The sequence below is a fragment of the Mus musculus genome, chromosome 7 (assembly GCF_000001635.26).
Source record: "Mus musculus strain C57BL/6J chromosome 7, GRCm38.p6 C57BL/6J".
NCBI classification, from domain to species: domain Eukaryota; kingdom Metazoa; phylum Chordata; class Mammalia; order Rodentia; family Muridae; genus Mus; species Mus musculus.
This window is the reverse complement of record NC_000073.6, coordinates 25,267,584-25,294,718: the sequence shown is the minus strand read 5'-3', so window position 1 is coordinate 25,294,718 and position 27,135 is coordinate 25,267,584. Positions and strand designations below refer to the sequence as shown.

The window sequence follows — 27,135 nt, the reverse complement described above, 5'->3', positions numbered from 1 at the left end:
GATCAGTGTCCGTCAGTAATCTCTGGAACAGTATCCAAACAGTATCAAATATCTCACCCCACAAGCTGTCCCCTCAGGAAGTTGTCCCAGCTGATATATGCTAACTTCCTGGTGCTCTGGATTTTTTAGATGTTACATGCATCCTGAGTCTTTTTACACTCTCTAGAACTTTGCAACAGGGAGGAGGTTAAGTCTCAGGTGGACCCCTCCCCTGGTGGCAGTGCTGGCTTAGACCACATGGCGGTTAGTAGGGGTCAGTCACTGAAGAGAACCCATGGTCCTGAACTGGCCCTGTAAGTGCTGCCCTTTGAATGTTTTGAGTAAAACTGATTCAGTGGCCCAATAGCCATGAACTGCCCTTCTCACAGTGCAAGGTCTCAGTCTGTACTTGATCAGGCTGCTGCCTATTGGATAGGTAGACAGTCCCCAGACTGCTCTGGCTGTCTGACCACACAAAGTTAAGTCCCTTGGTGCTAACAGGTAATGATGGGGCCGTGTGGAACTGACCCATGTCCACCTGGAGCTAGATAGGAGTGTGTTAAGTAGTACTTAAACAAGCCAGCAGCCCACACGTGTGTTAAACAGCTTTAATCTCGGTCATTGCGGCTTCTCGGCACAGTAAGAAATATTGCACATGATCAACATGTTTTGTTCTGGGAATGGGGACAATGGTAGGGGGAATCACCTTCTTAGAAAGTACAACCCAAGTTGGGAGGGCAGAGGGTGGGGAGAATCCTCCCCATGCCTGTGGCAAAGTGCAGGAACCCCCCCACCCCAAACTAACCTGAGTCCAGCCCCTCTGGGGAAAAAGGGGGGTGCATGAACTCCCCACTACTCCACAGGCATCTTCTCCCTGTGGCCCAAGGCTCATACTACCCTCCAGCTTGCAGCCCTCACAGGAGCCATTCTGCATAAAGTACAAGTGAAAAGCTCTGAAGGTCACACACTTCAGGTTATCTACAAGAGCTCAGTGGAGGGTATCTGCCCCTGCTGCCCCCAGCACAGGGAGGGAATATATATACAAGGGAACAGGCCACATTCCGCGCCGAACTGGAAAGGACAAATGGCTTCCTGGGGAGGCGGTAACTATCCCACTGTCTGGCCCCCAATTCCTGCCATCTATATACTGTCCATATCCTGAGGGGGGGGTACTGTGGGTCCTGGGGTCTTTAACAAGGGCCCCTCACCTGCCTGTGGCAGCTGTGGAAGGGCCAGAGGGAGGTGGTGAGGGCTGGGGAGCCCCCTCCCAGCCAGGCTGTCCAGGCCCAGGCTCTGGGGGTGGAGGCAGTGGCGGGGCAACTTGGGCAGTGCCAGAGTCCGAGCCTGGAGAGGTGGGGTCAGGGCCCCCAGCAGGGCTGGGAGTGGGGACAGGAGTAGCAGCCATGCCAGTAGGGGGTGGTCCAGGGAGGGGGGCTTCAGCCCCAGGGGGCTGCTCTGTGGGAGTGGCTGCCTGCATGATCTTCTGGCGGACCTCTCGGATCTTTAATTGCAGACACACCTTGGATGGGAAGATGTCTGCGTAGCGGGCCTGGAAGGCTGCTGTGGCCTGGGCTGGGGACAGAAAGAAAGAAAGAAAGATAAGTGGGCAGGTCCTCAAATGAGTGATTCCCAAGAGTGTCCGCCTTCCTGACCTGATGGGAAGAAGCCATGGTCCTGGAAGAGCTGCATGACCAGGGCCCGCCGTTGGTCCAGGGTGCGCCGCAGTGATGAGTAGGGCACCTTCTCATACTCCAGCTCCCCGAGCACATCCTCTGTCTCAGTACCTACACAGGCAGTTCAGTCAGGGCTGCAGCCGAGACCCCACACATACTTCCTGCCGCCATCCAGGTGCCCACCAAGGCTTGCCAACTCTGTCTATGGGGATCAGCCTTGACGGAGCCTCCCCCACTATACTCATATTACCACTCCTGAAAGCCCAGTCTCCTAAACACTGGCACCTGTGCGGTCAAAGGTGAAGATGTCCCCCTCGCACTTGGCACTCTTGGGGGTGTTGGGCTCTGAGCTGCAGCTCGAACGTCTCCTCATCTTGCGCTTGGGTGAGGTGGGATCTTCAGGTGCTGAGTCTAGGTCTAGTCAAACAAGCAGGCTCAGATTTAGCAGAGGTGGCCTCAGGCCTGCCCCCAACCTATTTAGGAGCCAGAGCTGCCTACCCGTGGAATTCTTCCTCTTCTTTCGGTAGGAGCCGAGGATAGCCCGAGGCGAGGTGGCCAGAGACTGCAGGGTGGGTGAGGGCAGCACCTCCTCTGGTCTAAACTCCGGCAGCTCAGCAAACCGCTCTTCAAAGTCCACTTCTGACAGGACCCTGCTGGGGGGCCAGCAGGGTCACCTCTTTTGTCTCTGCCTGTAGCTGCCCCTTCTCCCAACCAACCCTAGGCACTCTGCCAAGATCCCAGCCCCTGCTCACTTGTCCACAGAGTCAAAGGTCTTCTTCAGGGGTGGGGGCCGCACCTTCATCTTCTTGCCAGAACTAGTGACTTCCTTGCGCTCGGGTGTGTCCCCAGCTGCCCTCCCACTACTGCCCTCGCTGCTGCCACTGCTGCTTCCACTGGGGCCTGTGGCTGGAGCTGGGCTGGGAGGGGTAGGAGGCTCCCCACGACTCTCCAGGCCCAGCCCAGGAACTCGCCAGTCTGAAGATGAGCTGGGGAATTTGCTGGCCTGAGGTGGGGACAGGCAAGATCACTGAGCTTAGATGTGCCAGTGTTAAGAGAGAGAGAGGAGTGGGGTAGGGGAGATCATGAGCCAATAGCCAGGAACAAGATTAAGAGAGAGAAAAGATGAGACAAAAACCCTTGGCCCCTGAAGGCCAGGATACCCAGAACACAGATCTCAAGTAGAATGGAATGGGTACAGCAGACAGGTAGGAGATACACACAGACATGGTGGAAGGAAAAGACCAAGTGGCAAGAAGAGAGACCAGTATTAGAGTTCCACAGTCAGCTAGATACTTACAGTCTCAGGGCCTTTAGTGCCAGGTCGCTCCTCAGCAGGCAAGGGGGGTGGGGGACTGCTCCGGGCAGTGGGAGGCCAGGTCTCTGTGGGGGGTGGGGGAGCTGGGGGTGTGGGCTGCCCCTCAAGTTCTGATTCTGGGGCAGCAGGCTCTCTGGCTACGCCAGAGTCTGAAGACTGTCGGGGTGTAGATCCAGGCCGCCCAGTAGTACCCGATTCAAAAGACCCCACAGGAATGCTGGCAATGGCTGCCTTTACTTTCTGGGGAGCTTTTGGGCTGGGTCGCTGAGCTTTGGGAGCCACTAAGCTGTAGGTCATGGAGCCTGCCGGTAAAGGAAAAAAAGCATCTACTGAGCCAGGCCCACTCAAGCCCATTCCCTGCATTTCCCAGCTTGCACAAACCCTGCCCCTGAGCTGCCCTGACACCTACCTGTGGCGCTAGGGAAAGGACTAGTAGGGGCTGGAGTGGCAGTGGCAGAGGCTGGTGGGCCCTTGGGCAGAATGGTAGCAGCAGGTGGAGTGGTACTGGTGGCTACAGTGTAGACCAGGCTTGGCGGAGCTTGGGAAGGTGGGCCCAGGGGTGCTGAAGTGGGTGCAGGGCTGCCAGGGTAAAATGCTGTTATGACAGGACCTCCAGAGGCTGTACAGGCAGGAGGCAACTGGGGACTAGGCACAGGTGACACGCCCACCTGGCCAGGAGCCAGCAAAGGAGCTTGGCCTGCTGGGAGGAAGACAGAAGGGGCAGGGAACCAAGTTAGGATCTGGAGCTATCTCAACCCCACCCCAAATCCCAAGGCCACTTCTCACCTGAGAGCAGAGGCTGTACAAAGGCAGGACCACTGGGCCCCAAAGATGTGAAGCCCAGAGCTACAGAGCTGGTGGGCCCATATGAGGTCACTGTTCCAGTCTGACTGCATGCAGAACTGGTGCCTAGAGGCAGAGTGTGCCCACCTGCTGACTGTACATAGGTGATTCTGCCACAGGAGAGGAAAGGGGAGGAGTGAAGTGAGGTGAGGTGGGCTGGCCCTACTCCACCCCTGGTCTGGCCTAGAGTGAGGAAAGAGGCTTAACTGGACTCACCTTGTGGAAGAGGGCAACAGGACCTTCTGAGGCTGTGATGTGGGTCCCGGCATTGTAGCTGGGCTCAGGGGTGGTACCAGGCCACTAGGTGTGCTCACAGGCACAGGAGTCAGCTGGATAATCTGTGGGTGAAAGTGCCCACAGGCTAGGGTAAGCTATGACCCCAGAAGGCAGGGAGGGCTGAGGCCTACACTATAGGCCAGGCAAGAGCAGAGATCTGAGCTGGAGATAAGTCAGTTCAGAGACTGAGAGGAGGAGAATCTAGATGATGAACAGGTAGAGACACTCATCACTGAGAGAGTAGGCCATACAGAACCATTAGGAGAAAGAGGCAGTTACTCTGAGCATTGCTGAGCCTACCTGTTCTTCCAAGTTCTAACTAAAATGTTAATGTTTCCTTTTCACATCTCTCACTTAAAATATTAGCCCAACTCCTAAGCATATCCCTAAGAAAGCCCTGACACTCTGGGCTTTCTCTGAACATCCCCAACATTTTTAAAAATTTCAAGTGTTTGTGTGTATGTGCACTGTGTGTATGCAGTGCCTGCAGAGGCCAGAAGAGGTCATCTGATCCCCTGGAACTGGAGTGACAGGTGGCTGTGCACCTCCAGGTGGTTATGTGGTGCCGATAATCTAGGTCCTCTGCAAGAACAGCAAGTGCTCTCCAGTTCCCCCTCATCTACGCACCCTTTTTGAAACAGTGTCTTCCCTGGTGGACCTCATTACATAGAAAGCCTTAATCTCACGCAGAAATCCACTTGCCTATCTCCTGAGCACTAAGTGGGTAATACCACCGTGCCCAGCCCCAACTCATTTTCTACAGCATCTTACAGACTTCCATTGCTAACCCTCACTCAGAAAGGCACAACCTTCTCTCTTCCCCACCCTGCCCAGCAACTACCAGAACTTACAACTTGTTTGCTCTTTTGTTTTTCTTAAACTCTAATAAATGTTGATCCCCAAGCTTCAGATAAATACACAGAAGTGAAAAAAATCACCAAGTTCCAAAGTAAAAAAGTGGAAAAGCAAACAGGGAAGGCAGACAGTGACACAGGTGGACACAAGATGACACCCATCAGTGCAGAGAAGAGGTGAGGCCACTATCAGAGTGCCTTACCTTGCTAGGTTGTTGGGCACCATTTTGGACAGGTACTGAGAAAGGCGAGCTAACCAGGGGCAGTGGCTGACCAGCCCCTCCACCTCGAACTGACATGCTAGGGGCAGCCAGGGGGACTAGCACCTTCCCAGGCAGCAGCTGGGCTGAGCCACCTGAAGGTGTGGCCTGGACAGGAGAAACTGACTGGGCTAGAAGAGGCAACAAAAGAAAAGGTTACAAGACAGCCAAACAGGCTTGTGACCCAAATCCCTACAATGCCCAGCTCAGGCCTCACCTTTAGGGGGTGGGGCTGAGGGTACGGACTGCAGGATAGGGATGCCAGCAGTGGGTGCAGTGGCAGCCAGGACCTTGCCGTTGGTCGAGGTGCCCGGAGGGAGGGTGAAACGGATGCTGGTGGTGGGTGCAGGGCCACTGGGAGCTGCTGCCTTGGTCCCAGGGGCTGGTGCTGGGGCAGGTGCCACTTGAAGCTGCTGGGGCAGTGTGGGCAGGATGTACTGCACCTGTGTGATTCCCCCAGCCTTGCCTAGGGCACCTGGCTGCAGGATGCCCAGGGGTACTGGCCCATTGGGGCCACTCCCAGTACTTGCTCCTGAGCCTGCAGGGGTTGCACTGCCTGGGGCTCCCTGGGCAATAAACTGAACAGCAGGCGATGCAGGAGCCCCATAGCCTGGGGTGCCTACCAGCAAGTTGGTGACAGTAGCAGGTGCCTTCCCCACAGTGCCCAATAAAGGTCCAGCTACCAAATGTGGAGCTGGCGAGGTGGCTGCTGCTGCTGACTTCTTATCTGAATACACTAAACTGACACCCATTGGGGAGCCCCCAGGCACCCGGGATCCTGTGCCCATTTCAGTCCTGGCACCTGCTATGTCATTTGAAGATGCCTCAGCCCGACCAGAGGTGGGAAAGGGCTTAGAGGCAATGGGCACAGGAGTGCTGCTGACAGGCCGTACCACATTGGTGACCATGGTGGCAGCAGGGCGGCACAGAGGGGCTGCGGGAGCCCCATAAGCCAGTGGTGGGGCTGGGGCTGAGGGCACTCGTGTACCCTCCCGATCCTCCTTGCTCGGAGGCAGAACCAGTGTCTGCAGAAGGTTTCCTCCCCCACTGGGAGGTGCTGCAATGACAGAGGGGCCTGGTGCTTCAAGGCTACCAACACTTTCAGGTCTCTTGCGCCGAAAGGTGGCAGAATCCGTAGGAGGAAACCGAGTGGCCTTGGAAGGTGTTGCTGGGCCCCCGGCTCCAGGGGGTGGGGGCCGTAGTGGCACCGCTGTGCTGCCCTGACCAGACTCCTGGGTCTTAAAGGTTCCAGAGCCCAGTGAAAAGGAGGTGGAGACTGAGACTGAGGTGGAAGCAGGTGAAGAGGAGGATGATGGGGTGGGACCGTAGCCTTTGCTGAAGGCTGCAGGTGGATCCGGGGGCCCTGGAGGCTCAGGGTCCAGGGTTGGACGGCAATGGGTAAAGGAGGAGCGGATGACAGGTGAGAACACCTTACGGCCAAAGCCCTGGGTTAAGGAAAGAGAAGCCCAAGTCAGGCAGGGTAGGCAGCTGAACCCCTATCCCAGGAACCCTGCCTCCTTGCAAGCAGGCCAGCCAAAAGCACCCCTGCCAGCTGAAGACCAACTCATCCTGGACGTGACCAATTTTCCCGAGTCAGTGATCCATGCGCATTCTCTTCTAAGAGTGACAGGACAGCAGCATGTCCCAGCGTCCCCCATGCCTCACCTTGTTACCCTCTGGGTCCTCCCCAGAGCTGTCTCCACTTTCACTGTCAGTCACTCGTTCCTTGCACTTGAGATCAATGTCGGTGGTGCCAAAGCTGTCATCAGCTGAGGAGCAGAGGGAACAGTGTGAGGAAGGGACTGAGTACAGAGTGACCCAGGAGGAAATAGTCTAAAATAGACGCTGTGCTCTCCCTTCAGCTCTGTGCCAAGCAGACAAGTGGATGGTGGCCATGGTGGCAGCAGAGCGGGACAAAGGGAGCACAGAAGGCTAGTCCTGGGCTCAGGGTTATGTGCTCCGACCAAAGAAGAACCTGAAGCCGTACACTAGGAAGAGCATCTAGAGCTCTGCTAATGACATCCATATCCTTGGGTTTCCTGCATGGCTGGGAGCTTCCGTGGCTGAAGTATATCCAACAGTATAGTATACAGTCACAAACGTGGAAAAAAACCACAGGAGCCCAGGGACCAGCTACCCACTGAGCCTTTGCCTACAGGGCCCCCACCAGGATTGTGAGCCACCCTACTCACCAATGACATCATCATCCCCTTCTTCCTCACAGATGACCATCCGCTCCTCATCACTGGTCATGTCCTCACTGGCTGCACGCTGGGAACGAGAGGCTCGGGAGGGCAACAGTGGAGGCCGCCCACTAGTGGCCAAGGTACCTCCTTCACCAGGAGCTGCAAAAGATCCTGGAGCACCATACTGGGGGGAAGGCTTTGGGCCGGAGTATGATGCGGGGCCAGAAACCATCTGTGGGACAGGTGGCAGGGAGAGTTTAGGTGGGTCTGCTGCCCTATGCAGCCCTCCCTACCCCACCTCCCTGGTGACCTGAGACTCGAACCTGGGTCAGTTCTTGAAGTGCTTGGCTGTCTACTTCCCCACCATCAAGACTGTGCACCCCACTGTGGGAGAAGGCTCTGGGTCGGGCTGAGCCAGGTGCCCCAACTGCGTGTAGCCGTTCTGCTCCACAGGGGCCACTCCCTGGAACCTTGGTGTCCGAGCTCAAAAGTGTCTGGGCAGCAACAGACAGGAGCTCAGAAGACACTGTAAAGCAGAAGGTGCCCAAGCTGTAACAGTCAGGAAGCCTCCAACAAGCACCTGAACTGGCACAACCTTCCACAGGTGTCTCTAGGTCTGAGCACAACAGCCACTTGGTAGAAGTGAGACACCAGTCTCCAGTCCAACATGTCCTCCCACAAGCTTCTGTCCTGTGGGCCTGCAGGGAGTAAGCCCGTTTCCGGAAGCAGACATTCTGAGTATGCAAAGCCTGCACATTGGTCCATGAGGCTGTTTACTTAACCACTGGCCTGTCTGAGCCTAGTGTTCCTAGATGAGAGAAGCAGTGAGATCCCCACTTTTGTAGAAAGCTATATCCACAGTATTGTATCCTCTAAGTCTCCCGAATCTCCTAGAGGCAGCCGATCCAGGGTATTGTGAATGGCAGCGGCTCTAACTGTGGTCTTGGGGAGCCAACCAAGCTAGAGTTTAAATCGTGGCTATGGTGCCATGACTTTAATCAAGTAACTTGGTCTCTCCGAGGCTACTTCCTCACTGGAAAAGGGATCTGATTTCCAAGTATGTAGTAAGTGCTCAGTAAATGGCAGGAGGTAACAACTTGTATTTGGGTTTCTTATCTGCATTTCCCTGGCTCATTCATATAAATCAACTGCCAGTTCTTTTGTGGACGAGTCCTCAAAAGCAACAAAGAAGAGAAATTGAGCAAGCAAGGGGAAGGCTGGCAGCCCTCAGGGGGAGGTGGCAGGGGGAGAGCCAAGGAGCTGACTAACCCCCAGGGGCAGCAGCAGTTCCCGTCTCCGACATGCTCCGTTCCCGCGTCTCCTTGTGCCCTCCTGCCAGACCCAGGCTCGCAGGCTTGGCCTCTGAGCTGGACTTCTTTCGGTCCTTGTTGCACCATTTCCAATCTGGGTGGGCCTTGAAGTGGGCCTCTTTCACCTGGCAGGAAAGGGCAGGGCAACCCTTCACTCACCGCCCCCCCAGAGAACACTGGGGAGAACCAAGGAGAGGAAAGATTACCTGGAAGGCCAGGTCGTGGTATTTCTGCTTCTCTTTGGGCCCCAGGGCGTACCACCACTCGCCCAGGATCTTGCTGACAGTCCGGTTGTCCTGGTTGGGGTGCCGCTGGTGGACCAAGGCCCGGTGCCGCTTGCTGAAGATCATGAAGGCATTCATGGGCCGACGAATATGGTCCTTCTCCCGCTGCAGTTAACACAGCCCAGAGGACAGTTAGGACTAGGTTTGGGGCTGGCTTGGGTGGCCACAGCAGGGCAGAACTAAGGTATAAAGAAAGCACCTTGTTAGGACTTCGTCCATCCTTTTCAGAAGATGAGTCTCGTTCCTTGGGCAAGGCACTCAGAGACTGGGTGCGGCGCTTTCCAGGTGGCAGAGGCAACTGAATCTCAGGAGACATGATGGAGAGGAAGCTGTGGAGACCATCAGGAACAATGAAGAGCAGGAGTCTAAGACTCTGCACCTCTGCCCCAGCTGCCCCAGCCCATACCAGACCCTGGAGAACTCACGCATCATCATGATCACTCTCGGTCTCACTGTCCAGCCGGGGCTCTCCTGGAGGGCCAGGAGCCTCCTCCTCAGTGGTGGGGGGGAGACTTTTACCAGGATCCACACCACCCAAAGTAAGTGGAGGTCCAGGCCCTGGGCTCTCAGGGCACACTGCTCCAGGGGGCCGTCCAGGGTCAGCACCCCCCGTCCCTCCTGGTGGCTGCTCATGAGCAACAGCAGCAGACTCAGCAGGTTCTAGGATCAGAGCAGTCAGTCAGAGGACTCCAGGGCTATCTGGACCCCATCCCCACATTCCCATAGTCCCTACCCCTTACCTTTGCTCTGGTTGGAGGCCACAGGGTGGCTGGCAGGTTGCTGGGCCTCACTAGGCTGCACAGAGGGGTCGGGCTGGCTGGGTGCCAGGAAGGGGACTAAGGAGTGCCAGGGGAACACAGCCACAGAACGAGGTTCGACATTTGTCCACACTGTAGGAAGGAGCCATGTGAGCTGAGCACCAGGAGAGCTTGGCCCTGACCTACACAAATCAGGGTCCTCATCCCAACCTGTGCGAAGTGGCTCCACCCAAGCTTCAGAACCCATACCATGGGCCTTTCAGGCCATCAGTAAAACGTCATTCAGGAAAGGAAAAGAAAAACAAAACAAAAAATCCTAAAAGAAAGCACCCCAGGAAAAAAGAACTAGTACTCATGTCCCACTCTTCCCTCCCAACCTCCACCAGCCCTGCCACCAGGGACCAAGCCAGAGGAACTGGCTCTTGCCACAAACCAGGTCACTCTCAGCTGCCATTCCCCACGCTGATGTCCTAAGACCTTTACAAGGCTGGACACTCCTCCCAACAGCCATGTCATCAGGGTCTCAGGAACTGTGCTGCCACCTGACACAGCCTCACCTTGGCCTCACACTCCCCTCTCTTCTACTCCTGAGGTTAATGGTTCTATCTGCCCTCCCTGCCTCTAAAACAGTCCCATAGCGAGTAACAACCTCCTTGCCTTTAACCCCCAACAACCAATCTCCAGAGAGCCAGACCTGCCCCCTCCTAGGTGGAGTCCAGGTGGCTCTCCTCTTTGTCTCCTGAACAGACTCCAACACCCAGTAAGAAGCTTCCAGCCCTGTAAACCACTGGGCTTATCTCATGCCCAGTGCCCAGTTTTCTTGCCCAGAAAGATGGGAGGGTGTGGTAAACACCTCAGAAAAAAAACCAAAGGGACAATGGGACAGAATTGTTATAAGCAGCCCAGAGCAAGCTCAAGTACCCGGTGTTTTCCTTGAGGTGATGGGCAGGAAGATAATTCCCTCACCAGTGGACTTTTGGAAGGTTAACATTCAGGCCCAGCTGCACCTGAGAACTGGCTGGGAAAGCCGGTAATCCCTGAGCTGGGACCACGCCTGCTGGAACTGAGGAGCAAACCCAGGCTATCAGTGAGCTTCCCCACATTGGCAGGCCGCAGGCTTCAGGGGAAGTGGAACCAGCAGAGGAGAGAGGCCCCTGCTCAGGGGGGAAGAGGGAAGGAGGGAACCGCCCTATCTCTGATATCCATCACTCCCTGCCTCCCCCTGCTCCAGAGCATCCTGACCCGAGGTGACCTCACCCCAATACTTTCTGAAATCTAGTCTGGGGGAGCACTGTATGAAGAACTGGCCTCAGGACCTGATTCTGAGGGGCTGACAAAGGAAAGGAGCCCTAAAGGAAGCAGAGAAACAAAACTGGAAGGCACTCAAGATTCCTAACAGCCCTGCCTCCCCACCTAGGGTCCCCAAAGCCAGCCAGACTCCAACCCCAAGACAACATGCAAGGCCCTGGATGTGTTTCTACCTCCAGAAAAATCTTTCTCATCAAGACTTCCTAGCTTTCGTGAAAACGGGGAGAGCGGTGAAGAGGCCAAGCAGACAATGGGGTAAAGTCCTACCCTCATCCTAGTGCAGTACCGTCCAGGTGTTCCTCTCTCCCACCCTCCCAGCAAGCTACACCATAAATACTGCTGCCTACAGTCCGTTCTGAGCCAACAGTGCTCACCCCACCTCCCCGGAAACCTGTCCTTAGACCACTACTCTAAGCCCCCTCCCTGTCCTTATTCTACAGCTTCCACCAGCAGGTCTCAGTCTACTCCTCCAAAGCCTGTTACTCTGGAGCCCTTAGCACCAATCAGAATGGATCTGTTCCATCCCGTCACTTAAGCACCACACCTGTCTCCATGTACGCCCCACTCCTCACTCCCACCGCTTGGCTACACTCACACCTGCCATCGCTAACCACTTGGCCCCGCTAGACTCTAAACTTTCTCAGCCATCCCTTTACTCTTCCTCTACCGTGCAGGTGCTATATCCCATCACTGATACTCGGCGCTTAGCACCCCGACACATTGACCCCTGCAGTCCCAGCGCCAGACGCTACTGACCGAACATGCCGAGGCCACGAGAGGCCGCGCCAGACGCGGGTATCAGGGGCCTGTGGGCCGAGTACATGGTCCGGAGCAGCGGGAACCCGACAGGGGATCGCACCTCCTCAGCGGCCGACACCGCTCTGCCCGTAACCCGCTCCTTGGCCGTCGCCGCTCCGGCCCGGGGGGAGCGGGAGGCCGTCGCCGCATGCCCCCCCCCCCCACAGCCCCCTCCGGCCACCCCACGCGGGGGTCTCCGCCGGGCGCGCCTGCGCAAAGCGCCGCCTGCCTCCCGCCGCCCAGGGGGCGGGGGAGGTCAGCGAGAGTCGTCCCCGCCCCGCCCCCCGGCGCGCGCGGGGGCCGTCACGGGGCGCGCGGCACGGGGGCCATCGGCGCCGCCCCCTCCCTTTCCCTCCTCCCTCGCAGAGTCCAGCAGGCGGGGCAGGCGGGGCGGGGCGCGGCGCGCGTGCGCGGGGGCGGCCCCCTCCCTTCTCCGCTGGCTCGCTTGCTCCCTCCCTCCCTCGAAGCTCCGGCGGGTAACGGCTCTGGCCCCGCGCGCCCGGCAGTCAGAGCCGCCGCCCCGCCTTTCCGGGCCCTGGGCCGGCGGCTGAACACCAGGTCAACCTCGGGTCCCCGGCGGATAGACGGACTAGCGTGCTAGCGTCCGCGCGCTCCAAGCGAGCCCCGCGCCGAACCACCGCCGCCTCCCCGCCCCGCCACTACTACGCGCTCCCCTCCCCCCGCAGCGTTCCCCCCGCCCCTTCCCCGCTTCCCCCGCGGCCTTCCGCGCAAGCACTGCCCCCTGCGCTTAAGCCTATTGGCTGCTGCCGCCGCGCGCGGGTCAGGCCCCGCCGCGCCCGCCCCCATTGGTCGCCCCGAGGGAACGTCAGTCATATGCAAATAGGGACGGGGCGGGGCGGACTACGGTTGGCTCCAAGCCGGCCGGGGGCGGGCCCGCAGTAGGGTGGCAGGGAGGGCGCACTGCAGCAAAGGCAGCAAGCCAGGGGGGCGGTTCAGGGTGCTGCGCTGCAGAGGCCCGAAGTTGAGTGTCGTGCTATGTCCAGTGCGCGCGAGGAACACGCTCACTCACGGTGTGGCCGGCCTGGCGCACAGGGTCTTGCTGAAAGGACCAACGGTGACGGATAGGGCAAATCATCCCTGAGCCCTAACTCAAGTACACAGGCTCGCGCAGACTCTTCATAAGATATATTTCCATGCCACACCCATTGTCACTTACACACCGCTACGGGCACTGCACGCCCTCTGTCTTACACCCATACTGTCACACGCGAAGCCATACTTCGCACACCTGCTAGCACAGGTGTACTACCTCAAAAGTACACACGATCCTTAACTCCCTACCCGCCATCGCTTTATATTCCTCACTAAAATGTGCATGCCTTCACAACACTCATCAAACTTCCGCCAGCCCACAAGAATTAGACCAGCCTCAGCAGGCATTGTTTGTCCACTATACACACACTCACTCTCACATGGCCTTCCTAAGTACCCACTCAGTACTCCCACACCAGAACACACTCACAGACTCTATCAAACCGATCCCACACTCCAGGGCACCACCTTCTTCAATACCCAGACCCATCAGGTATCCAGAACCCCATGGCCTTCCACCATCATCACACTATAAAGCTACCAGGCACTCTGGGCCTTCTATTTAGCAGTGTAAGGAGGTGAGTAACGCCACTGCTCACCCTCTGTTGCCCCCAGAAAAAGGACCAGGAGAAAGGAAGGGAGCTACCACTGGAACAGCCCTGTGGTGGAAGCCTGTATATGTTATCTTGTTCACTGATGTTTCACAGCCACCTAGGAAGAGAGATCAGCCTTATGCCTAGTGTTTACGAGAGAAGATGAAGCTCAAAGAGGCTGAATAAATTATGCATGATCACACAGCCAGGGCTTTACATACTCAAGAACAAGTTCAAGTGTTCATCATCACTCAAGGTGGACACAAGTGGGAATTCCAAAAGGCCCAGAAACAAGATCAAACAATGACAATATAGTACAGTAAGCAAGCAGCCCCCAGGCCAGGGTCTGGGGTCTCCCCGAGTAGAAGAGGAGACCTGGGTTCACTGGACAGGTAACAGTCACACAAGGGTAGGTCGATCAAGAGCAGGCAATCCTCCTTTTCAACTTGCCCTGTTCACTGACAAAGCTGAAGGCAGGAGATGGCAAGAAACTGAGTCACTTGATCCCAAGGGGACAGGCAGGTCTGTAACCCTCTGACCTCCAGAGGGCCAGTCACTTGGCTGACAGCCCAGAGGGGCTACCAAAGGGACTATTAGGTGACTGCCCCCTCCCCTTTATGCAGCCCCTGACTCAGACCCTCCATTACCTCACTGCCCTAGGGACTGCAATGTGAGGCTGAAATCAATGTGGCCCACTATCTCCCCACTGCTGCCCCTCCTCTCCCCAACTGTGAGTCTTAGTGAGTCACCTACTGGCAAGTTAACCCCTTCCCCACTGCATTGTAGCCCAGGGACAGAGCTCGGAGAAGGCAGACTTCCCTGCTTCTGTTGGGTGAGAAAAAGCCAAGCACAGCACAGCACAGCAGGAAAAGAGGGCCTCACATCTGGGAAGATTGCACATCTGGTGGAACACACAGTACCCATGGAAAAAGGATAGGAAGAGGCCCTTTTCGGGGCAGGGTACAACCAAGTGGGGGCCCTGCCTGGCAGGGAGGGGCTGGAATCCGGGCGGGAAGGGCCCCCCTGCCCTGGGCACTGGGCCAGCCCTATACTTAGCTTCTATTGTTCAGGGTGGAAGAACCCTGGGTGGGGGTGGATTACGAGTGAAAGGGAAAGAGCAGATCCTATCCCCCAAACAGCTCCCCCTCTCCAGTCATACCCAACCCTAACTGGGGCCTCCCAAGTTGGAAAGGGCTGAGGGTTTCCCTAAACCGGGGCCCCAGCCCTATGTGAGAGGAGGTACACAGCCATCCTTCACTTGCCACCACAGGTACTGGGCAGGGCTATAGTGGGAGCCACCCTCTGCACCACCTCTCATCAACTCTACAAAAGCTTTAGCCCAAAACTAAGTAGCTCCCAACAAAACACACCATCCTGACCTGGGGACAGAACCCAAACACATCAACAGCCACCTGGGGTGGTGCAGGCCAAGACCTGCCCTGACGCCTGGGGCAAGCTGCCAGGGATGCTGACAGACCCAGGGACAGGCCGACTCACTCGGAACTCATGGCCCCAATTATTGAGCCCGCGAGGCACCGCGCCCTCGCCAGCCGCCCTTGGCTGCTCCCCGCCCCGGTCCGGGCTCGGCTCACCACCCCGGTGTCCCCAGCTTCCCTCACCCGCTCTCAACATACACACCCACCTACCCACCCACCCATCCCGGGAGGCGTCGGCGACGGCCAGAGTTGCCTGGGGAACAAGCCTAGGATTGGGCTGGCAAGGCTCCACAGGGATGGGGGGGGGGGGACTAAAAATAGCGCCAGGGTGAGTCAGTGTGCGCCAAGCTAGGGTAGGCAGGGAGAAAAAGGGGAAACGAGAGAGGGGAGAAGTTGGGGGGTGTCTCTAGGGATTGGGAGAAAAGCAGGTTGCAGGTGGAGAGTGGGATGCGGGCTTGGGGGTGGAAAGGTGCGAGAGCAGGGAGTGGTTGTGTGCAGGCTCCGGGGCTGGGAGGGCTACTCGGCGCGAACAGTGGAAGGCGCCACCGCCCGGCGGAGGAGGGGGCGCCGCCCTACGTTCTCCTACTCTCAGAGCGCTCACGAGATTTTCCACTAGCCGCCTGGCTCCCAGCCAGTCCCCGACAGGCCCTACAAAGCCGCTTTGTGCTTGGAAGGCGGGCGAGTGCCCGGCCGGCCTGACACCCACGCGGGCCGCGACGGGGCGCGGGCCAGCTGGCACCCAGTCTGTCTGGGATGGGGCGCGGGGGGGGGGGGGCACCCAGCCCGGAGGACCTAGCCACATAAGGGTTAACTACACTGAGGGCGGGGGTGGGGTGAGGAAGGGAGCCTCTGCCAATCGGCGGTCGGAAGGTGCGACAGTAACCAATAGAAAGGACCGAGTCCCGCTGCTAGCGTGGTGGAGGTGGTAATCTACCCCCAAGGGTGCGCGGGAATCCGCACCCATAGGTGCAGACGAGTTTGGGCGCGGTCTGTCTGTGTCCACAAAGCCCCAGGTGCACCGTTTTCCTGTCTTTTTTGCGAGCAACGGGCTTGGAGGCGGGGGAACATCTTGCTTTCAGGAGATGCCGCAACCGCCATCTGAACCCAAGCCTGTCAAGACTCCAGTTTTTCAGCCGAAATAGAGACTGGGGTTTCCTACCCGCGCCCTCGTGCGGAGCGGGAACCAGGGACGAAGTGCGGGCGGAGGAGGCGGTGCGCCGGGCTAGGGTCCAGCCGCCTGCGGTGCAGCCGCTGCCGCCGGTGGTAATGGGAGCCAGACGCCGTCGCCGCCGCTAATGCGCCTCCCTCCCGGCCACTAATGGAGCCATTAATGCCCAGGCGCCAGGGTCTTCGGGATGCACGCCTTCCCCCCCCCCCCCGCCCCCCGCGCATGCGTGCGTCTGCTGCCCCACCGCCAGCTGCCACGAGGAGGCAGCCTGATCCCTCTCAGTAATCAGGTGCTAGAAACTATTAAGCTTGGAGAGTTTGGGGTCTCTTACCAAGACTCCTACAGGCTCAGGAAAGTTCCTTATCATCTCCCTCATGTAACGCTCTTCTGTGATTCTTCCCGTCTCAGATAATCTACTGAGATCTGATCCTTAAGAGCCAACCTTCACTTTACCAGCTCTAAACTGTTTCTAAGTTTTACACTTGCCCCAGCTTTTCAGCCCCCATTGCAACCAACCTCTAAGTCTGGAGCTCTGGCTAACTACGAAGAGGTCATGCATGTTCATCCTTTCTTTCACGACCTTGAACTCTGTTTATTCCACATACTTCAGCTCTATGACACCCCTACCTGAACTTTCAAGTAAGTCTACAAGAACCAGAGTTGTCCTGACCTCTGGCTTCCTCTGATAGGAATACTCTTAGCTCTCCCCTGTCACATCCTGTATTTGCCTTTCCCACTCACTTGCCTTGGGACTGCTCAGCCCTGCAGCCAGCAGAAAAATGAACTGGAATTGATACCAGTTCGTTGTTGGAGAGAAAGTGGGTATCCTAGTGGGAAGAATGTGAGTTCCACAGGGAGTCAGGGTGACACAGGTTCAACCCCTTCAGTCCCTCTCTAGGACTCATTTTCCCCCCACTGATCATGGCATAGTGATACCTGGTCTTTTGAACACCAAATGTGTCCCCTGGAAGACTGGGATGGGGTATTTGGGTCATGCCCTCTAGCAGGTAGGTGGATGACATGAGACCTGCTTTCCTGCCACCCACTCTAGCCGGATCTCCTAGCTTTGCCCATATAGCCCCCGTCTTCCTGCCAGTGGGGAACAGGTGTATGGTGGGTGGATGTACAAGCTAGACCCGCGGACATGTCTAAGCAGGTTACAGGGGCAATAACAAACAGTTCATTTGTAAAAGACCAAGAAGGAGCCCCCAGGCCTGGACAACCTCCCTATACTCTAAGATATGGGAAAGTGGGTGGGTGGGGGGTGGCTCAGCAGGTAAAGGCATTTGTTGTACAAACGACCAAAATTAAATTTCTTGAACCTACCTAAATGTGCAAGGAGAAAACAGACTCCACAAAACTGTCTTCTGCTTCCCTCACACACTAATAATTTTAAAAAGAAGGAAAGGGGAAGGAGGCTTAGTGTTTGGCCACTGCCCTCCAGTTGAAAAAGATTAAAGATTCTGGACCTGCTCAGAGGGTAAAGTAGCTTGCTGCTAAGCCTTGCTACCTGAGTTTGATTCCCACAGGCCACATGATAAAGATAAAAGGACTGAACTGACTCCAACAAGTTGTCCTCAGATTTGCACAATTTCATTGTGGCACACACACATGCACATTCTCTCACACTCTCTCAAATCTGTGAACATTAAGGGAGAGAGAGAGAGACTGACATGCACAGAATAGGGGTATGAGGCTGGGACAGAGGCAGCAAGAGTATCTAAATAATGTGAGAGAACTGAACGTGGAAGGAAGCACACAGATCTGACTCCAGCACTTGAGAGGCTGAGACAGGAGGACTACACTAAGATCAAGATCAGTCTGGCCTATAAATGAGGAAAAGTATGGGGAAAGCCCTGGGTTCAATCCCAGTACCGTGTAAAGTGGACAGGCTTGGAGGCCCTCAAGAGGCAGAGGCAGGGGAATCTATAGTTTACGTCCAGCCTGGTCTACATAGAGAGTTCAGGAACAGACAGAGATATACAAAGAACTCCTGTCTCAAAAACAAACAAACAAAAAAACAAAACAAAAACCAACAACCATAAAAGACTTCAAGGGCCAGCAAGAGCTATATGAAACCTTGCCTCAGAAGCAACAACAGCAAAAATAACAAGGGCAAAGTTAAATGAAAAGGGAGGACTAGGGGAGGCCACAGCAGACACAGAACCCCCTCCCTCGATTGGGAGCCAAGACAGAAGAAGCTGGGCTGAAAGCTAGGCAAGGGCTGAAGCCCAGGTAAGGACAAAACCATGAAGGTATTAATTACACCTAGGCAGTCCTGAAACAGACAGCTGGAGGTCAGAGCAACACGGCAAAGCCATGCAGGAAACTAGGAGCAGACAAGAAGGTCATGCCAGCAATGGGACTGAGACATCTGGCCTCCTGGGTGGGGACTCCAGGTTGGTACTGGAGGGGTGTTCCTTTCCTGGGGAACAGGCGGGAAGAGTCAAAGGGAGGTGGCAATGGCAGCTGGCTGGCCATGCCATGATCAGAATGCAGAGAATGCCGGCAGCCTGCCCCAGCATGTCCCCCAGAGGAAGCAAATGCCTAGGGCGGGGGTGGGGGTGGAAGGGAACAGGAGCAGGCAGGCTGTCCTGGCCCACCCCCTCACACCTGCTGCCCTCCGATAGAAGGTCAGGCCCTGACATGGAAGGGCAAAAGGGGGCCAGGACTGTGATCCTTTTATGCCACTAGACACTGTTAGCCCTGCTTGAACTTTGGAGGCTGTAAGCCTCCAGGCACCTGCCTCCCAGAGGCTAGGGAGGGAGGCCTCTGGGAAGAAAATGAAAGGCTGCCTGCCTGAACCCTGAGGGCAGCCCAGATACCTCAGTATGGGCGTAGTCAGGGAGTCACTGCTCAGAACCGCCAGGACGGGCGCTGGACAAGTTCTAACAACCAGGTGGCCTCCAGCAAAGGCCTCCCTTTCCTGAACCTTAGCTCGACATCTGGACAGCAGAGCTAGAAATCCTTGTTGTACAGCATCAGATGGATTTGATGAGATGGACCCCTAGCCTGGGGCTAGGCACATAGTATGTGATCAATAAAGGGTCATTTTAATCACAGCTATCATCATCATCATCACACTGATAGTACTTAAATGCCTGGTATATGGAGCCAGATAGTGTGTTCAAATCCTGGCTCTCTCTCTTCTTACCTAGGTAACCTTAGGTAAGTGACTTAGGACTCTCTGAGCTGCAGGCTCCTCCAGGATTTACTAGGACGTATCACGGTGCTGACATCCTCTGAGGGAATACCCAGTGGGGCTCACAGACATGGTATGCCAAGGAGTGCCCTGCTGGCACCCAATAAGTTGTTCCAACTGGAACTCTCGGTAGTGAGTCTTATGATCTGGAAGCTGGAAGACCTGGGTAAGGCAGAGGTGTGCTTTCCCTGCTGGGTGACATCAGGACCTTCTAGTCAAGGCCTCAGTTTTCCTCATCTGGACATGACAGAGAGCCCTTCCTGGGCCTGTCCTAGCACGCTGCAGCATTACCTACCTACAAATGGTACTGCTGCCCAGCCTGCCGAGCCTACCCACCCAGCAGTGGAGGACATGTGTGTCAAGGTATGTGTCAGTAAGCAGTGGAGGCTGTGGGCACATAAGAAATAGGTACTTAGGGTAGCTAGAGACCTCCCCCTGCAGTTTACAGATCTGCCTAAACGGAAATTCCTGCTGTGCATACTTCAGAAATGGTCTGGGTCAACTACAGTAACGGATGTAAACTGTGCTGGGGAGAAGGTTGAGGCACACTGCTCACAACCTCAGTAAATGAGCACAGGGAACAGACACAGTCCACATCCCTGTGCCCTGGCTCTGGAGACAGGCGACTACGACGGTGCTTTGTTAGGGGCAAGGCCTAGCTCATTTGTCAAGTGGCTCCACCCTGAGCCTGAACCACAGCAACTCCTACCCACAGCCACAAACCAGACTCCTTCCCTTACCATCTCCTCTGCTCTCAGGGCTTGAACCTCCCTCCATAGTGCTGTTATGGTCTCATCTCAAACCCTTCTATGGCTCCCCACTGTCCTCAGGTAACATTCCCAAGTCCTCTGAGGTCTAACTTTTGCTCACCAATTCCACCACAAACCCCAACAACCCCCTACTTTCCAGGGGTTGTCTCTAGTCTTCTAATTATCTGCTTCTTCTACTCGATGCCTTCACATACACTCTCCCCTGTCTACCTCCCTTGCCTCACTCCCATCTACATGGTCATCAAGCAGCAAATCATGGCCCTTTCTCCAACCCCTTCCTGATTTTTCTGACTGGATCACCATCATCTCAAGACAGGCACAGCTTTCAGACCATTGACCATCAAGCCCCAACCACTTTATATTGCTACTGTTCACACATAGCTGTCTACTGCGCCCTGTCCTGAGGATAGGCAAGCTAGATTCCCAGCTGGAGGAGTGCCCAGTACCCACCCTCCAATCCACCTTACACACGTGAGAAAAGGGCCTGTCGAGAGTCTTAGTCTCCAGGTCTTTTACTGAGCACCAGGGCCAGCCTGCCTTTGTGTGAAGTCACTAGCCTGGCCTCAGTTTCTTCCAAGCAAACACATTCCTGGCACTCACCTATCAGTGATATAAAGACAAAATGAGCTAACATTTGAAAGCGTTAGCTTGGGGTGTGTGGTTGATTGCTGTGTTATAGGCTGGGTGTGAAATGTGGTAAGATAACCCCGAGCCATGCTTATCTTCTTGGAGGCCCAGTCCTCCAAGGCCCAGGAGATGTCTTCATGACTAGCACTCTGTGCCTCCATCAGCCCCACAGGGGCCTGTCTTGGGAGTGTGTTCTCAGGAGAGCCTTGCTGTTGATCCCCAACACCCTGTAATAATGCCACACCAAGTCTGAAAAGTCCCTTGCCTGGCATGTGGGGCTCTACCGGATCTGCCGGGCAAAGACCAATCTGCCCCATAGCCCTCCTAGGACAAGCAGCTCATCACCCTTGAAAGCCCGGCTCCAACGGCAGCCCAGCCACCTACCCTCTTACCTGTTCCGGGCCTGCCCATGATGACTTCCTTCTTGGGGGCAGGGTGGCTGGGATAGCTGCTCGGCACTAGAACTGGCAACAGGGCAGCAGGTGAAGGGTGAAAGGCCACGGGCTGGAAGGGTGAAGAAGCCAGGCCCAAGGTGGGCATCGGCTGGGCCACAGCAGTCGGTGCGGCTGGAGGCACAGTGATGGGCACAGGGGCAGGCAGAGGTGGAGGCAGGCCAGGTTTCCCGCTGGCCACCCCAGGGGGCACTGGGGTCTCACGGCAACTCCGTCCAGGTCCCCCGGCCCGTGCCTCACCGGCAGTGCCCACCTCTCCAGGGAATTTGGAAGGCAGTGGCACATCGGGGTTGCGGACAATGACAGGTGAGTCCCGCTGCACGGCGGGTACCCTTCGCACAGAGGGCCCTGGATCTGAGGTGAGTCCAGCAGGTGGGGGCAACAGCAGCAATGGTGAAGGCTGGCGGGAGCGAGAGAAGGGCACAGCCGGTGACACAGCTCGGAAGCCAGCCGGTGTGGAGGGGGTAGGTGTGTGGGACACGGAGTCCACTCCAGAGTCTAAGCTGTCACTCTTGGGGAAGTCTGGGGCGGCTCCCCCACCTCCTGCTCCGGAGGCCCCCAATGTCCCTGGATGGGGCAGCAGTTCTGTCTTCCTCCGCCCAGGGCTAATGGGCACAGTAAAGGTTAGGTTGGTCTGGAAGGTGGGTAGGATGCCAGAGGAATGGCGCTCACGAGGGGCAGGTGGCGGTGGGTGGGGGCCCAGGTCTGGTGGTGTCAGCACGCCTGCCTTAGGGGTGCTGGCGCTCAGGTGGCGGCTGCGAACAGCAGTGCGTTGGATGACAGGTGAGGCATTTATGGGGCTGAAATTGGCAGGGCGGAAGCCAAAGAGCGGCGAGGGTGAGGGAGAGGGGGCTGGAGAGAAGGGCGACTGTGTAGAGACCGGAGAGAAGGAAGGTGTGCCTGAGCGGGAGCTGCCAAGTGACACCAACATCACAGCCGCCTCACACTCATCAAACTCGAAGCGTGACAGGTCAGCAGGCGCCACTAGACGTGGGCGGGAGTCTCCCCGGGCTGCCACACTGCTGGCCTCACTGTCCCTCGAAGTCTCATCGCCCCAGTCAAACTCAGTGCTTCCTTCCCGGGCTGCCACACCCGCAGGCCGCCCAGTCCCACCTGGCCCACTGTCTGCCAGGCCCTCCATCTCTTTGGTTCTCATGGACAAGTGGCGCGAGCAGTACCCGCGCCGCTGGGACTCCTTCATGCAGCCATCCCGAGAGCACAGCCGGCGCCACTGCTTGCCATTGAACTTCTTTCGGATGCCATTGGGCGTGCAGACCACGTCGCCCTTCTTGTACTTCTGCTGGGCGGCTGTCAATGGCGTGCGAGCACGGGCTGCTGGTGCAGCTCCCTTCTCCAGTGAGGCCACACTGCTACTGCGGCTGCCACCCTGGCTCCCTTCCTGGCAGGGCGAAGGCTGCTCACTAGGGCGGCCAGGGCCACCAAAGGCTGGGGACTTCGGGGGTGGTGACAGGAGCTGGGGTGGAGGCAGTGGGAGCAGGACAGGGGTGCCCAGGGATGGTGGGTGCTTCTCCTCCCCCTCCTCGCAGCGAGTCCCCAGGTTGCTACCAAAGCTGATGTTGGAGACCTCAGCATCCTCAGGTTGCTTGGGCTCCACGGAAGAAGGACAAGGAGGCAAAGCGGGCCCAGGCTCTGCCTGCTCCTCCTCTGGGCCTGCAGGGTGCTTCCTCAGCAAGGCCCCAGGTTCCCAGGGGGGCCGAAGCAGGCGCAGGCTAGAGCGAGTAACCCAGACAGCCTCCTCAGGCTCACGGTGCAGTGTCTGTTGGGCTTGTGGCAGTGTGCCTGGTGGGCCTGCATGGGAGCTGGGGCCAGGGCTGAGGCGGACCTTATAGGCAGCTGGTTTAGTGGCCACTTCCACCACTACACCCTCTCGGTAGGCAGCCACACCAGGTTCCACACAAGTGCAGACAGCCGTGCCCACCATCAGTGCACCTGGAGGTGGTGTGACATCCAAAACAACGTCCACACCACCACCGGGTACTCCTTCATAGAAAGTCAAGGCACGGTCCCCAGGGAACTGCACACCCAAGTCCTGGCTACGGCGCACCTGGCGCACGACTGCAGGCAGGAAGAGGCCATCACCACGCCGAGCCAGCACCCGCTGAGACCTCAGTTGCCGCAGGTCATAGCCTTCACTGGTGCCTGTAGAGGGCCAGGGGCCTGGACCACAAGCCTCAGGGGGCTCGTCCTCCAGGTCGGCTGAGTGCTCACTGGCCGTGTCAGTAGAGGAGGACCGAGTGGAGGTGGGTGGCCGAGGAGGCACACCCAGGGCACTGGCGTCCTCAGGCGTCCGCTCCCGCTCTTCAGGGGCTCCTACCACACCAACATTTCCAGTGCCATGCTCCTCCACATATTTCTTCTTCGGGGCCCGAGACTTGAATGTGGCTGTCTTGCGACTGAGTGAGGGCTCCCAGCGGCCTGCCTCCCCATCCCCCTTAGGGTCCTCAGTTAGGCCTGGAGTAGGATCATTGGGCTGCAGCTCTGGATGTGTTCCCTCAGCTCCAGGGTCCCGCTCAGCCTCCTCTTCCTCACCCTCTTCAGCCTCTTCTGGCCCTGCCTGCTCCTGTGGCTGTGCCTCCTCCTCCTCCTCTGGCTTGTCACCCTCCCCGGCCCCTCGCCGTCTCAAAGCCTTGGCCCTGGTAGCTGGTGGGGACTTGCTGCCACTGGCGGAACCTGCAAGGCCAGGGCATGCCTTCTTCATTGGCTTCATCGTCTGTCCACCTGTGAGACAGGAGAGCAGCAGGGATCATCGGAAGGGACTGTGAATACCCACAGACCCAGGGCCCCTCGGGTCTTTCTGCTTGCTGAGCTGACTGCCTCCGCTCCATGACCCACAAGACTACCTCTAGCTCACGTGAGCTCTGGCAAACATTCACACACAGACTGGCACCGGGCTGGGTCTCCTGAGCATATACAACCCTGACTCCCTGCTCCTTCTGCAGGGGACATGCAATGTGCACAAACAGACTCCAGGAGTGTGAGGATCACTGAGAGTTCACACCATGGAGCAATCACACTGTCCTGAGCCCTTTGCTAAGCTGCCTGCTTTTTCCACCCAACAGCCCTAAGAGGTGAGTGCTACTATGAAGCAAGGTGCAGAGAGACTGGTGCTTGGATTAGGATCATCCACATACAAAGCAGCCAGGGCAGGGGGTTCAGGGGAGGGTCGGGTCTGAACCCAGGTGCTCTAGGGCCACAGAACTGAGCTCCTAACCACTGCCCTGTGCTGCCAATCATGTGACCCACACATCATGCTTGCTCTCACTCTCATCACCTAGAAAGCACACACACAAATGCACACAGAAACTCACGCACATAAGCACCAAGCCACAGAAAGGAGGTGACACAGCTGAGATGCAAGCTTCTCTCCTCCCTCTACTCTCTCTCCACCCCTACAGGCAGTCATGCATGGCCAGGTACTGTGGGAAGGAGTAGGCAGCTCAGAGTCCCTAGGGATGCTTGCCCACTCTGCTCAGTATCCCAGGTCTGCCAGGTACAACCATCTTCCCAGGTCCTGGCAGGGAGTAGGCAGGGGCACGTTTGGGGCAAGAGCTCACACCAGCACTGCCACAGGACTGTACATGAGCACACGCACGCGCACAAATGCAGCACACGTCATCACACAGTGGGACACAGAACTGCACACCCCAGGGTTTCTCTGTCCCACTACACAGGAGGGAGTCTTCCCCTTTCCCCAACAGCACCCAGAGCAATGCCTGCAAGCCCAGCCCTCACTTCTGGCCTGCACGTATCCTCACCCAGACTGAGCAGGCTGGGCAGGGTGTCTGAAATGGCCAGCACCCTCAGGGACCCAAATATGCCCAGACAGCTCCAGGTGGGGGTAAGGAGGATGAGGTCAAAGACAGCAGGACAAGCCCAACAAGCCAACCTCACCCACTTCCTGAACAGTCACTCTGCCCGCCCCCTTTCAAGCTGCCCTGAGAAAAGAAGAAAAAAAAAAAAAAAAGGGCAAAACAAAACCCCTAAAACTTTACTCCAGAGTGACTTGGAAAACTTGAGAAGCCAAACATTAGCTGTCCTAGATTCCGCCAAACACAATCAGAGACCCCTCTGACAGTCTTCAGGCTGACTGCGATCCCAGATCTCATGCTCTCCGACTTGAGGCCTTCTCCTTCTGTGGGACAATTCTGGGGTTCTCACTGGCAGACTCTGAAGGGCCTGGGATCAGCACCAAGGTGCTGTGAGTTAAGCCGACTCCACTGCCATCTCCCCACTGACCTGCTAGGGCACCATTCAGGAGCCTGAGATCTGGTACAAACACTGTCCAAACATAAACCTTTACACCCCACCCAGGGCCTACAAGCACACCAGCCAACATCCCTTACCCCTGTTACCTGGACTGGTCTCTTTACCCCAGAGCCAGACCTCTCTTTCTTGGGGCCTACCTTCTTCCTGTGCACCATAGCTAACTACTACCCAGGGTCCCGCGGGCCCTCACCTCCCTTTCAGAACGTGAAACTCCTGAAGCTGAGGCCACCCCATGCCCTTTAGGGTCTCATCCTCTCTATTTCCATCCACCCTCCTGACACCATCTTCGCTTGCCACTCTCTCCCATCTTGTCACCACCTCTACCTTATTTTCTCAGATACTAGGCCCCCTCCTGTTACCCCCCCCCGCTGGTCACCCCCATTTATTTATATCACCTATTCCTCCTATTCACTCTTCTGTCGGCCATCTCTAGACCTCCAAATCTGACACCTCTGCCCATCGCCTCTCTTTATCACCCCCTCCAACTCGGTCCCCTTCCTCTCCCTGTCACCCTGATCTAATCCTGTTACCCCTCCATTCCTGTTATCAGTACTCTCCCCTAGTTGCTCCTTTTCTGTCACTCCCCACTTCCTACCACTTCTTCCACTCTGTCACCCCTTCCCACACCATTCCGCCCACCTCTTTTGCCCTGTACCCCTTTCCCGTCCCTGCCACCTGTCCCCTCTCGGCCTCCAGCTCCCCTCCACCCCCACGCAGTGTCAGCCCTAGCCCCGCCCTTCACCTCGGGCTCCGCGGGGTTTCGGGGCGGGGGGCCGTGGCCCCGGCTCAGTCCGGTCCGGTCCCTCCCCGCCCCCCCTCCGGCTCTCCCTCTCGATTCTCCCTTTTTTTTTTACTCCAACACACAAAATGGTGAATGGACCTGCAACAGCTGGAGCAACCAGCCAATAAACGGCCACAACCCCGGTGACCGGCGCCAACCTAGACCAATAGATATTCGCTGTCTAGTCGGCTCCGCCTATCATCCGCAAGCGACACTTGCTACCACCAATTGCGCTCTTCCGGCAGCGCCAAGGGGCGGGGTCAAATTCCAAGACCGGCCTCCCTCCGGGACCGACACCAACCTAAGCCTACGACTGCCTGATCTGCCTAGAACTCTACCTTACAACAAGTAATGGACACCTCCTTTAACCAATTAACAGACTATTTATATGCCGAATGACAATTACAGTACCCAATCACCATCCATCTTAAGCAAGAAACCACCCCCTGCGAGGGACAGTAACCAATAAAATGAAGGGAGGCGGGACTAAAGGATATGCCCTCCAATAAACAAGCTCGAGAGGCGTGGCCCGAGGGTTTGTTGACCAGCTGAACGCAATGCCTGCTGGGAATAGTAGTCTTCTTCTGTATCCGGCCCGTAGTCAGAAGCATAAGTCAGACTACAACTCCCATGTGACAGAGTGCATGGAGCTCCAAAGAACCCGGGCGAAGAGAAAAAGTCGGAAAGGGCAGCTCCTCCTGAGTCTCGCTGGACACTGGGAACATCTTAGACCCAGGGCCCCGACTCACCCGGATTGCTGGCTCTGGCGTCGCCAGTGGCTCCTCGCTGAGGCGGCTGTAGCGGCACGAGGGGGAGGTGCAAAGAGCAGCCAACCGACACCCGCGAGCCCCGCAGCCAATCAGCAACGGCAGGGGCGGTGCAATGACCTCACCGGTTCTACTCTCTTACCCCTCCCCCACGT

At 57.0% G+C, this 27,135-nt stretch overlaps 1 protein-coding gene and 1 long non-coding RNA gene across 10 annotated transcripts; one reads left to right on the top strand and one right to left on the bottom strand.

The window, feature by feature from the left end:
- Positions 1-559: 559 nt before the first annotated feature.
- Positions 560-27,061, bottom strand: Cic (capicua transcriptional repressor). 9 transcript variants are annotated; one of them, NM_001302811.1, is made up of 21 exons: positions 26,963-27,020; positions 21,086-23,884; positions 9,721-9,870; positions 9,406-9,640; positions 9,180-9,309; positions 8,903-9,085; positions 8,656-8,821; positions 7,710-7,912; positions 7,393-7,618; positions 6,866-6,969; positions 5,418-6,645; positions 5,144-5,331; positions 4,027-4,148; positions 3,754-3,920; positions 3,377-3,664; positions 2,950-3,269; positions 2,405-2,655; positions 2,151-2,302; positions 1,938-2,069; positions 1,632-1,763; positions 560-1,551 (listed from the first exon to the last, which is right to left on the bottom strand). In NM_001302811.1, exons 2-21 carry the CDS (start codon positions 23,871-23,873, stop codon positions 1,184-1,186), a joined length of 7,533 nt encoding a protein of 2,510 aa, NP_001289740.1. In that variant the 5' UTR covers positions 23,874-23,884; positions 26,963-27,020; the 3' UTR covers positions 560-1,183. The 9 variants fall into 9 exon arrangements, with proteins under 9 accessions (NP_001289740.1, NP_082158.2, XP_011248999.1 ...); XM_011250697.3 differs by having other exon boundaries at positions 574-1,551; positions 2,151-2,305; positions 3,377-3,667; positions 26,963-27,061; XM_011250696.2 differs by lacking the exon at positions 26,963-27,020 and adding an exon at positions 26,175-26,340 and having other exon boundaries at positions 574-1,551; positions 2,151-2,305; positions 3,377-3,667.
- On the top strand, positions 23,882-26,386 carry Gm45974. The gene is made up of 3 exons (XR_001778066.2): positions 23,882-24,017; positions 24,106-24,234; positions 26,322-26,386. It is a non-coding gene; the product is annotated as a predicted gene, 45974 (long non-coding RNA).
- Positions 27,062-27,135: the final 74 nt, after the last annotated feature.